At 35.5% G+C, this 12,089-nt stretch overlaps 1 protein-coding gene across 1 annotated transcript; it reads left to right on the forward strand.

Annotated features, from left to right (window-relative positions):
* Positions 1-8,630: 8,630 nt before the first annotated feature.
* On the forward strand, positions 8,631-10,364 carry LOC127558697 (olfactory receptor 10T2-like). Its single transcript, XM_051991938.1, has one exon. The coding sequence runs from the start codon at positions 8,882-8,884 to the stop codon at positions 9,824-9,826; it is 945 nt and encodes a 314-aa protein (XP_051847898.1). The 5' UTR covers positions 8,631-8,881; the 3' UTR covers positions 9,827-10,364.
* The last annotated feature ends 1,725 nt before the right edge of the window (positions 10,365-12,089 follow it).

Raw genomic sequence — 12,089 nt, forward strand, 5'->3', positions numbered from 1 at the left:
TAATAGAAGGAACCTCAGAAAGAAGTTATTTACCTCATATTTCAGCAGGAACACTTTCTATACTATGATATAATCTCTATGATGTGGTGGGTGAAGTACTAGCTCTGGAGTCAGGAAATCCTGAGTTTAAATCCAGCCTCAGACTTTAATTAGCTGGGTGACCCTAGGCAATCTAATTTCCCTTAACTTCTGCTTAACTCAGTTTCATAATCAGGAAAATGGGGACAATAATACTACTTACCTGCCAGAGTTATTGTGAAGGTAAAATAAGATAATTGTAAAGTGCTTTGCAAACCTTAAAGAATATACATTTATATCTTTAAATATATAAACTATATTTCATATATACATATGTATATGCATATATATCCACTATAATATGCATATGAATACTATACATATGTACATCATATATATACATATACACATATATGTGTGTGTGTATGTGTGTGTGTGTGCATGTGTTTATGGATATATTATATACACATATATCTATGCACACATATATATATATAGCATGTGTGTATTAGCTATTACAGATGTTACTACAATTAATTAATGTTCATCTAATCTACTCTAAAACCCTCCAGTGACAGAAATTCTCTAGGTCTTAAAGCTATTCTCTCACTATTGAATATCTAATATTCCCTCACCATTACTCCTAGTTCTCCTCTCTGAGGCCAAAAATTGTAATTTTTCTACCACATGACAGACCTTAAAATACTTAAAAATATCTATTATATGTCCTCTGAGTCTGCTCTTTTCTGTTAGCATTCCTAGTTCCTTTAACTTACTGACAGATAACATGGCATGAAGTTTCTTTGTCATTATGATCATTGTTCCAGTTTCAAATATCACAATGGATCTGTGATCTTGTGGCTGTGGGATTAGTGAGAAGCCAGATCTATCCATGCCTTTTTTATCCTGTTCAATTCTTATCCATGTTCTTCCAGAAGGGCCCATAAAGACTATCTACCCAACATGCTGAAAGATTTCGTCTAGTTATTTTTTTTTCATTTTAAGAAGGATAAAGAAGCTACTGGGTTATACATTTTTCAATCCATGATCAGCCCACCTCCTTTTCCATCATCCATTTCCTCTGTGATATCCTTTACATACCTGCTTGGGCTTAGGTTATCACTGGAAATATACTTCAGCCTATTCTTTTTTTTTTTTAATTTTTATTTAATAATTACTTTATATTGACACTCGTTTCTGTTCCAATTTTTTTCCCTCCTTCCCTCCACCCCCTCCCCTAGATGGCAAGCAGTCCTTTATATGTTGGATATGTTGCAGTATATCCTAGATACAATATATGTTTGCAGAACCGAACAGTTCTCTTGTTGCATAGGGAGAATTGGATTCAGAAGGTATAAATAACCCGGGAAGAAAAACAAAAATGCAGATAGTTCACATTCGTTTCCCAGTGTTCTTTCTTTGGGTGTAGCTGCTTTTGTCCGTCATTTATCAACTGAAACTCAGATCTCTTTGTCAAAGAAATCCCCTTCCATCAAAATATGTCCTCATACAATATCGTTGTCGAAGTGTATAATGATCTCCTGGTTCTGCTCATTTCACTTAGCATCAGTTCATGTAAGTCTCGCCAGTCCTCTTTGTATTCATCCTGCTGGTCATTTCTTACAGAACAATAATATTCCATAACATTCATATACCATAATTTACCCAGCCATTCTCAGACTTAAATAATTGGAAAAACATTAAGTGCTCTTGGATAGGCCGAGCGAACATAATAAAGATGACAATACTCCCTAAACTAATCTATTTATTTAGTGCTATACCAATCAGACTTCCAAGAAAATATTTTATTGATCTAGAAAAAATAACAACAAAATTCATATGGAACAATAAAAAGTCGAGAATCTCAAGGGAATTAATGAAAAAAAAATCAAATGAAGGTGGCCTAGCTGTACCTGATCTAAAATTATATTATAAAGCAGCAGTCACCAAAACCATTTGGTATTGGCTAAGAAATAGATTAGTGGATCAGTGGAAAAGGCTAGGTTCACAAGACAGAATAGTCAATTATAGCAATCTAGTGTTTGACAAACCCAAAGCCCCTAACTTCTGGGAAAATAATTCATTATTTGATACTTCAGCCTATTCTTGATCACCCTGTGTCTTTCCATTGCCTTTTGGGTTATCCACAATATCAATTATATTGCATTCTAATATTTGCCATTTTCCAACACTAGGAAAACATTTTTGTTTAAAAGTGGCCCTTTATACTACTGAGCAACTTAGGGTTATTAAGAGTTTTATGCCACTTCCCAAATGCAATCTATCCTCTTCTCTCCCTCCCATTCAATTTTATGACAAACTCATTATTTCTCTAGCCTTATAGAGTTGGATAGACTTAGAAACACCAGTGTGCAGATCTTGCCTCTGACACTTACTAGCTTTGGAACCATGGGCAAATCAATTAAACTCTCTGAGTCTGAATTTAATTTTTTGTAATTTAGAGTTAAAATAAGTAGCAACAATATCACAAGATTGCTGTGAGGATAAAACAAAGCCCAATATGTAATATGTTTTATATTGTATCACCATATAAATGCCATAATATAATCATCATCATTTTACATATCTATCCAAATTGCAATATATGCCAACTGAATGGACTGGTCATCCTAATGCACATTATCATCTAAACCTCAATTAACATGTAATTTTTTCCTGATTTATAGGTCAATCTCTTTTGAATAGTCATAGATATCACATCGTTTTCTGGAGTTTCCACCATTCAGCATAATATTAAATATAGATAATAGCTTTGGAGAATTTCATAATCCATGGAAAACTCTTCTTATACTTGGACCTAGAAAGCATTCTTCAGGGCTGTGAAAAACACCTTTGGTGAGCATATATTTTTAATGCCTTTGATGATTGTTAACAAACAGAGCATCGTTTGACTAGAATTGTCTCTCTGCTTGGTATTTATCAAAGAATATGGCATAATCTTTATATTGATTAAAGGTTACTTAATGGAGAAGATGTTTAAAGCTTTGTTTTGCTCTCCTATAAAGTTAAATGCCTCCTTTTGCGACAAAAAAGAAACTATTACAAGCAAAGATTACTTGTGTACAATCAGATATAATGATCTCTTTGATTGACTTCTGTGCACATATTTTCTCAACTCAAGATAAGATCACAGAAATTGGACCACAATATCAGAAGTTCTCTACTCATGGCAGGATAAGAGAGAAGATTGTAGCTTAGAAGTAAAGTAAAAACATTTAAATGGCAAAAAAAATGACACTGCATCTATAGATCAAGAATACTCATCCACAACCCTGTGTCTCTTCCAAATGAAAGAAGTGGAGGTTTGAATCTAGTGCTTATCCAAGAGGTATACAAGTAGGTAAACTAATAATGTTGATATTTATTTTGAGTGAAATAACAACTGATGCTGTCCCAAAGCTACCTATGTTTCACTTATTACTTCACAATCCCAGTTTAAACCTGTTTGTTTTCTCTTTCCAAAGAATTCTCCCCTTGTTGCCCAAAAAGCTCCATTCCACAATGCTATTTAAGCTAAATGAAATTCTAGTTTACTCTTGTACTTCAGAGCTAAAATATATGTCAGCTAACTCATGAGGCAGAAGCCTTTTGAATCCTGACTTTGGAATCCAGACACTCTCCTTTACAACTAGCTAGGATGTTGACCAAAACTTAGGGTTACTTGGATAGCTATGTAGATGATGACTCTAAAGGAAAATGTAATATAGTAGGAATCTTTTTTTAATGTTGTTCAGTCATTTTTGAGAGGTATATAACTTTGGGACCTCATTTGGGGTTTTCTAGGCAAAGACAGTAGAGTGCTTTGCCATTTCTCCCTCCAGTTCATTTTGAAGATGAGAAAACTGAGGCAAATGAAGTTAAATGACTATTTAGGGTCATCTAAATATCTAAGACTAAAAAGAAAGATGAATCTTCCTGACCCCAGACCCTGCTCTCTATCTGTAGGAGCTTGGAATACAGCCCAAAAGGGAAGGAGATGAGATGCTCAGCTTTATAGTGTCCAAAGCATGTCTTTCTGGTTTAATCACCCAGAAGGTTGCTTGCTAAATAAAGCTAGGGGAAATGAGAGCTAGCCCTGCAAGCATCTAGCTGAGAGATGAGTTGCCTCTGATTGTTCTTCTGCAGAGTTAATACTTAGAAGAGTGCACAGCCTAGAACAGAGCCCTCCAGTCTTAGTACTGTTTCCTCTCTGCCACTGGCCACCACTGCTTCCCCCAAGTCCAAGTATTGTGAAGCTATAAGAGAACCATAGATTACAGTGCAAACACCAAGCAGACTAGCTGGATAATGTACTCCTCAAAAAACATTAATTCCTTTATTACTCCAAAGGAAGAATATCCTTGTTTGGGTGAGAAATCAAAAGGAACTGTTCCCTCATAGTGCGCTTAATCCTAAAAAGACAGAGGCCTGCCAATATTGAATATTTTCCCATGAGAATCAGTGATGGTGGGAACAAACTATTTTCAGTTTCTACCACATCTGTGCTAGATTTGCAAAGACTTTTTGTTGGTCTCAATCAAATTTCTACCTGATGGCAGAAGAGGGAAGTGGGAAAGAGGTAGGGGGGGAAGGTGCTTGGGTGCTAAGTATAGCTTCCTGAATAATAGCACAGACTCTACTACTGTTCCTTCAGTCTGTCTATTACAATGACTAAATTAGGCAAAATGAAATTATGAGAAATGAGAAATGAGGTCCAGGTGGTAACACTAGGCTGGACTAGGCTGTTCTAAGCCCTCACTTCTTAAACTGTGACATAACTGAGTGCAAGAATCATGAAATTATGATTTATTATCAGTAAATGGTTGATTTGAACAACTAGTTTATATACCTGGGATCACATAAAAACTTCTTGGATGGGGAAGGATAAATGTGTTGGAAAAAATTTAAGAAACACCAGTCTAAGCAAGGGAAGGCACAACTTCAAGACTGAAAGACATACAGGCAACTAGCTGAATAAATCATGTCACATTTTCCTCTCTTCCCCCTCCCCCAGTTTCTTGACCTCAGTCTTTCTTCTGGTTCCCCATAGACTTCTGGGGAAGCCCCCTAGGAGTTTCAATATTTGTGTTCTATCCCCAGCCCACTAGAAATGTCCTCCAGTTTTTGCCAAAGAACCATGCTCCTGGCTCTCCTGTATCAGTACTTGGATCATGGTTCTTGGTATCTGGATGGCAAAAAGGTTGCAAACAACAGCCAAATCCCAACCTAGGGGGATACGATAGAATTGGCCTTTAGTGACTAAATGGAAATAAGCACAGAGAAGATACTCAGGTAGATTATTCTGTTGTGGGAAAAGTTGGAATTATTACCCAATGTCATCAGATTGATCCCTGGTAGACATCAAGATGTCAAGAAGTGATGTCAAGAAGATCAGGCACAATAAACATTAATGGCTCAGGTTCCTTCTAATTGGACATGACACCGGGTGCTCCTGTCCCATACTAAGCACAGCTTCTGCTCCCTGAAAGCTTAAGTGACAGAGTAGCCTTTGGGCAGCAGTCAAAGGCTGAAGCCTGGGTACCAGAGTCAGGCTGCTACCAGACTCAGAATCACTGATGTCACCACTACTGCCACCCCTTGCTGGCCCAGGGTCTCTGCAGCCTCAGTCCCAGAAGCCACTGACTCCCCTGAAGTGCTTTTTTAAAACTCAGCTAACAATAAATGTAATGGGATCTGTTTTGTTTTCATTTTTCAGTCCTTCATATAACTGTAGTTGCCTGTTGTATAAAACTCATTGCAACAACCCATCTGTTCCCATCTCATTTTTATCAAGAATACCTGGAATATGTGAATACATATTCCTTTTCTTGAATACTTGGTAAAGATGAAAATGTTGGAATATGAGTTTATAGTTACTGATGTTTTCTTGATCTCCACTTGTGGATACAAATATCTTCCACAATACCTCCAGTCTGCTGGCATCCCCATCATGAGATATTGTAAAAAGTAATCCCTCCATGCTTTAAATATTGTATCAAATCTAGCTTATATTTGCTCTATATGTGTTATTTTGTTGCTATTCTTATTTTCAGCCACCCCTCCCAATTTCATATTCCAAAATGTTCTATGTTTCTATCATTCATATAGAATTTTCACATCCATATATCTAAGTAACATTTTTGCTTTTCTTCACAAAGAACTTTCAGGACAAAGTGTTGAAGTACAAATGCAATGGTTACTCATTCATCACAAAATAGAGTGCTATAAAAATGTTGCCAAATGTCTTCCATTTTACCTCTATGGATTGTTGTCCTGCCACTTTCTTCAATGACTACTCTTGGAATAAAGCAACCCATTTGAATTTCAAGCCAAGCTTCCTTTAGGGTGATTATCAAATCCACTGCTTGCCAAAGACCTTCTTAAATATAGTGCCCATCAGTGAAAAGAGTGCTTCAAATGCTGAGAGCAAAGCACAAGGCACTTTGTTGGTCCTCATTCTATCCACAATGTTTCTCTTAATGCAGCCAGAGCCTTCTTGTTCAGATAGTTTTCTTGAGCTGGGTTGTCATAGTTTCAAGTCATTTTGAATTTCAAGTGTCTTTTCATATTGGTCTTTTCTATGGTTAGAGCGCTTTCGGAAACTAAGTGACATGGAAGAAAAAGTATCAGGCCTAAAGGTAGGAAAATCTGAGTTCAAATGAAGACTCAGACACTTTCTAGCTGTGTGATACTTTGAAAGTCATTTAACTATTTGCCTCGATTTCCTCATCTGTAAAATGAGCTGGAAAAAGAAATAGCAAATGTCTATAGTTTCTTTGCAAAAAAAAAAAAAATAGGAGATGACTAAACAACAATTAAAATGATACCTGCAATCTGTAGTTTTTCATTAGATAAACAGACATATTAAATATTTAAAGTCATTAAATTTCATCTAATCAAATTCAGTTCTTAACCATAGCTGTCAGTATCTCTTAGGATTCTACTTCTGTCCTCCAAAGTATTTAACTATGCCTATTTCTTTTAGTTTTTATCACCTACATAATTGATAAGCATTCTACCTCTACTTCAATTCAAGTCACTAATAAAAAGCCTGAACAAAAGAGCTTAAGTGAGACCATGGGAATTTCATTTGTAACTCCTCGGGTTGTCCTCAATCTATTAATTACTACTCTTTCATCCCAAGTCAGTTCTAATTATGAATTGTCATCCAATCCAAATGTCTTCAAACTTCTCCACAATATTATGAAATATTTTGTCAAATACTTTCCTGAAATACAGCTTAACTTTTCTGTCATTCCCCTAATCAACAGTATAGTAACTTTGTCATAAAAGGAAATTCTGTTAAAACTATGATTATTCTTAACAACCCCATGCTCAATTATAGAAGCCACCACTTCCCTTTCTAAGTGTCCTCAAATTATTCTTGTAAGAATGAATCAGATTTGCTAAGAAATTAAATAAAATCCCAAGCCAATAGTTTAAAGAAACAACCTTTTCCCCGTTTTTTGATTTGCTCAGCTCTGATCCTCTAATACCATTCCCATTTTCCATGATTTTATCAAAATTACAGATAGCTCTAAAACCTCATCATTTTTTAAAATACCCTGATAACTAGTTTATTGAGGACTGATGGTTTTAATTCATTGACTAACTGGATATCCTCTCATTCTCTCTTTACATAACTTGAATTTCGATTCTATTTTACCATTTTTTTTCAAAGATTATTTCCTTGGTAGAAAACCCAGGAGCAAAGTAAAAGTTAACCAGTTGTTCTTATGTTCTTTTTTTGTTTCATCCTCTCCTTGCAATGCCTTCCCTCAAGTCTTTGATCTTTTTGTTGTCCCTAATGTGGCTATTAAAGATATTTCTGATGTTCTTAGATTTAATTACAGTCTCAATTCATTCTGACAATCCTATAAGTCTGTTGCTCCTTTGCATTTTTCCCCCACGATTAGATCTTTTTTTCTTCTATATATGACATTTTTAATGAAATGAATTTTTAATTAATTGAATCTATGAATCTATATTTATCCAAATACAAAGCATACTCCTCTACCTCTTCAACTTCAGTTATATAAAATCTGAATACAATCTGTACTAATATTATTTTGTCATATATGTTTCTTATCTGTTTCAAAAAGATCTAAGCTGAAGGATAGCCTATACTCAAAAGTATTATTCAGTTGTTTTGTTCATGTCTAACTCTTTCTGATCCCATTTGATGTTTTCTTGGCAAAAATATTGGAGCAGTTTGCTATTTCCTTTTCCAGCTCATTTTACAGTTGAGGAAACTGAGACAAACATTGTTAAGTGAATTGCCCAGTATCACACAATGATTAAGTATCTGAGATCAAATTTAAGCTCAGAAAGATGAATCTTTCTGATTCAGGTCCAGCACTTTATCCACTGCACCACTTAGGTCCCCTAGGCTGATATGCAAAGAATATCACATAGTTACATAGAAGAAGAATAAGAAAAGAACAAGAAGGAGGAAGAGGAAGACGAGGAGGAAGAAAAGGAGGAGGAGGAGGAGAGGAGGAGGAGGAGGAAAAGAAAGAGAAGAAGAAAAAGAATGAAAAGAAGGAGGAGGAAAAGGAGAAGGAGAACAAGAAAAGACACAAAGAAATTTGTTTTGGATTGATCATATTTATTGGATCAGTCTTGCTACAATTTGCTCTAGTAAATATCAATAATAAGGATGACAACACAATTTATGCTTACTTGTATTTTTGGTCAACTTTGCTGAAATTGAATACTAGAAGAAGGAGCAAATTCATGGAATATTTGGATTGGGGACAAAGATATAAATCCAATTTATTTGGGGCATATCCTTTTTACACAAACTTCAACTCATGTAAATTTTATCTGCTTCTAGGTTGTTCTAGCTTCTCTTTTGTGATCAATGAAGAGGCAGAACCAGAGTGTGATCACTGAATTCGTCCTTGTAGGCTTCTCCAGTCTGGGAGACCTGCAGATTCTGCTCTTCATCATCTTTCTATTAGTCTACCTGTCCACCTTAATGGCCAATGTCACTATCATGACTGTCATTCGCTTAGACCGCACCCTCCATACCCCAATGTACTTCTTTCTTTTCATTCTTTCATTATCTGAAACCTGCTACACTTTTGTCATCATCCCCAAAATGCTGACAAACCTACTCTCTACTGACAAAACTATTTCTTTCTCTGGTTGTGCAGCCCAACTCTACTTTTTTATAGCCTTGGCTTGTACCAATTGTTTTCTAATTGCTGTGATGGGTTATGATCGCTATGTTGCCATCTGCAATCCTCTCAACTACATGCTCATTGTTAGCAGAGCAACGTGTATCCAGTTGGTGTTGACCTGTGCCTTCTGTGGTTTCATAATCTCTGTGGTTGTCAGCATCCTAGTGTTCAGCCTGCCTTTTTGTGCATCAAACCGAATCAACCACTTCTTCTGTGATGTCTCTCCTGTCATGAAGCTTGCCTGTACTGACACAAAGATGAAAGAGATGATCTTCTTCTTTCTCAGTATTTTGGTATTATTGGTCCCCTTTGTGCTGATATTCATCTCCTATGTTTTCATTGTCTCCACCATCCTCAAGATCTCATCAGCTGAGGGGCAACGAAAGGCATTTGCCACTTGCATCTCCCACCTCACTGTGGTCATTGTCCATTATGGCTGTGCTTCTTTCATCTACCTGCGCCCTACATCCCTCTATTCCTCAGACAAGGACCGACTGGTGGCAGTGACCTACACTGTGATAACCCCAATGCTCAACCCCCTGGTCTATACTCTGAGGAATAAAGAAGTAAAAACAGCCTTAACTAAGGTCCTAAGCAGATACTCATTTCCCAAAAGCATATAACTAGAGGGGGAATCAGTGAAGCCTCAGACTATATGGGAAATGGGGGAGTCTACAGTCCTGCATGTGGAACATCTTTCATACTTCTTCAAGATGTCTCAAAAAGTCAAATCCATGGTTATCTGTTGGACCTTTTGGTTGTGCCCAACATGAAGTTCTTCAACTTGTATTACATGTTAAAAGTGAAGCTTTGGATAAACTTCCTAACAATTTCTATTTTTTAAAAATAGAAGGGGTGACCTGAGACAATGAGCTCATCATCACTGAAAATATCCATTTATTTGTTGTTCATTCATTTTTCAATTGTGTATGACTCTTTGTGATCCCTTTTGGTTTGGGGAGGGGAGGGGTTGGCAAAGATAATTTTGCCATTTCCTTTTCCAGCTTATTATACAAATGAGGAAACTAAGGCAAAGAGATAAGTGACTTGCCCATAGTCACACAGAAAATAAGTGTCTGATTTGAGCCAGACTTGAACTTAGAAAGATAAGTCTTTTTGACTCAAAGCTTGGCAGTCTATCCACTGTACCACCATGTATACTATACTTTCCTCTATATCACTTGACTGCCCCAAGTAGGGGTTAAATAAGTCAGGTATATTAAAGAGGAGATTTTTGCATAGGGCAAAAGCCTGAACTAGATGATTCTAAAGCTGTTTTCAACTCTAAGATTCTATGAATCTAGTCTTTTTTGAAATTATAATTCAAATGATTTATTGACTACTAGGGCATTCCTGCTGCAAGAGATAATCTGTAAAGGATATTAGACTAGAATCAGCAGACTCCTAACCCACTTTCTCCTTATGGTGCCATGGACCAGTCATTCAACATTTCTTGTCCAAGAAGATGGCTAGGAGACAAAAAAAGAAAAATATGTAGAAAATATTATAACTCCAAAAATGCTAAATAAACATGAGTTGTTATCTGGTGGAACCACATATGAATATCTATATATTCACATACAAAATTATTCTAGTATTTCTTCATAATCCATCTGGAATTTCATATAAGATAAAAGCTACAATTCATCTCTGAGAAAAGAAAAGAATCAAAAAGTGAAATTGAATATCACTACTCTGAACAATTTCTTGAACATCACTTGCATGGTCAATTTGTTTATTTTTTATGTCAAAATTTTTATATTTTCCCAATCATATGGGGAAACAATTTTAACATTGTTTTTTATATTTTGAGTTCCAAATTCTCTCCTTTCCTCTGACCCTTCCTTCCTCAAGAGGGCAAGAAATTTTATATGTTATACATGTATGGTCACACAAAACTATAATACATATTAGTCCTATAGTAAAAGGAAATACAGATCAAAAAGAAAGGAAAAGAAAAAAGAAAAAGAAAGTTTCTAAAACTATGCTTTAATCTGCATTCAGACTCAATCAGTTCTTTGTCTGGAGTGGATAGCTCTTTTCACCATAAGTCTTTTGAAATTGTCTTACATCATTACATTGATGAGAATAGCTAAGTCATTCACAATTAATTATAATAGTGTTGCTGATACTATATACACAGTTTTTCTGTTTTTTCTCACTTCAGTTTGCATCACTTCATATAAGTCTTCCCAAGTTTTTTTTTTTTCTGAAAGCATTTTGTCATTGTGTCCTATAGCAATAACAGTATTCCATCACAACCATATATCAAACCCGATGAGCTATTCCCCAACAGATGAGTACTCTCTCAGTTTCCAGTTCTTTTCCACCACAAAGAGAACTGCTATACATATTTTTTGTACATATATTCTTTTATTTTTTTCTCTTTTTAGGATATAGATCTAGCAGCAGTATTGCTAGATCAGAAGGTTTAAACAGCTTTATAACACTTTGGACATTATTCCAAATTGCTCTCAAGAATTGTTAGATCAGTTCATGACTCTATCAATAGTGTTTTAATTGCCCCAATTTTTCCATATCCCCTCCAACATTTTCCTCTTCTTTTCCTATCATATAAGGCAAATTAATAGGTGTGAGATGATACCTGAGAATGGTTTTAAGTTGCATTTCTCTAATTGATGATTTTGAGAATTTTTTCATGTTACTTTTTAATAGCTTTTCATAGATTTTCATAACTTTGATTTCTTTTTCAGAAAGCTGCCTGTTCATATACTTTGACCATTTATCAATTGGGAGATGACATGTATTCTAACAATTTGATTCTGTCCTCTATGTATTTGAGAAATAAGATCTTTATCAGAAAAACTTGCTTTGATTTCCCCCCAGTTTTGTTTTCCTTCTAATCTTAGCTACATTTGGTTTTAT

This window comes from Antechinus flavipes, chromosome 4 (genome assembly GCF_016432865.1).
Source record: "Antechinus flavipes isolate AdamAnt ecotype Samford, QLD, Australia chromosome 4, AdamAnt_v2, whole genome shotgun sequence".
Lineage (NCBI taxonomy): Eukaryota > Metazoa > Chordata > Mammalia > Dasyuromorphia > Dasyuridae > Antechinus > Antechinus flavipes.

Bases quoted from the DNA above. Each gene is read 5' to 3' on its own strand.
- LOC127558697 (XM_051991938.1), top strand. From the start codon at position 8,882: ATGAAGAGGCAGAACCAGAGTGTGATCACTGAATTCGTCCTTGTAGGC.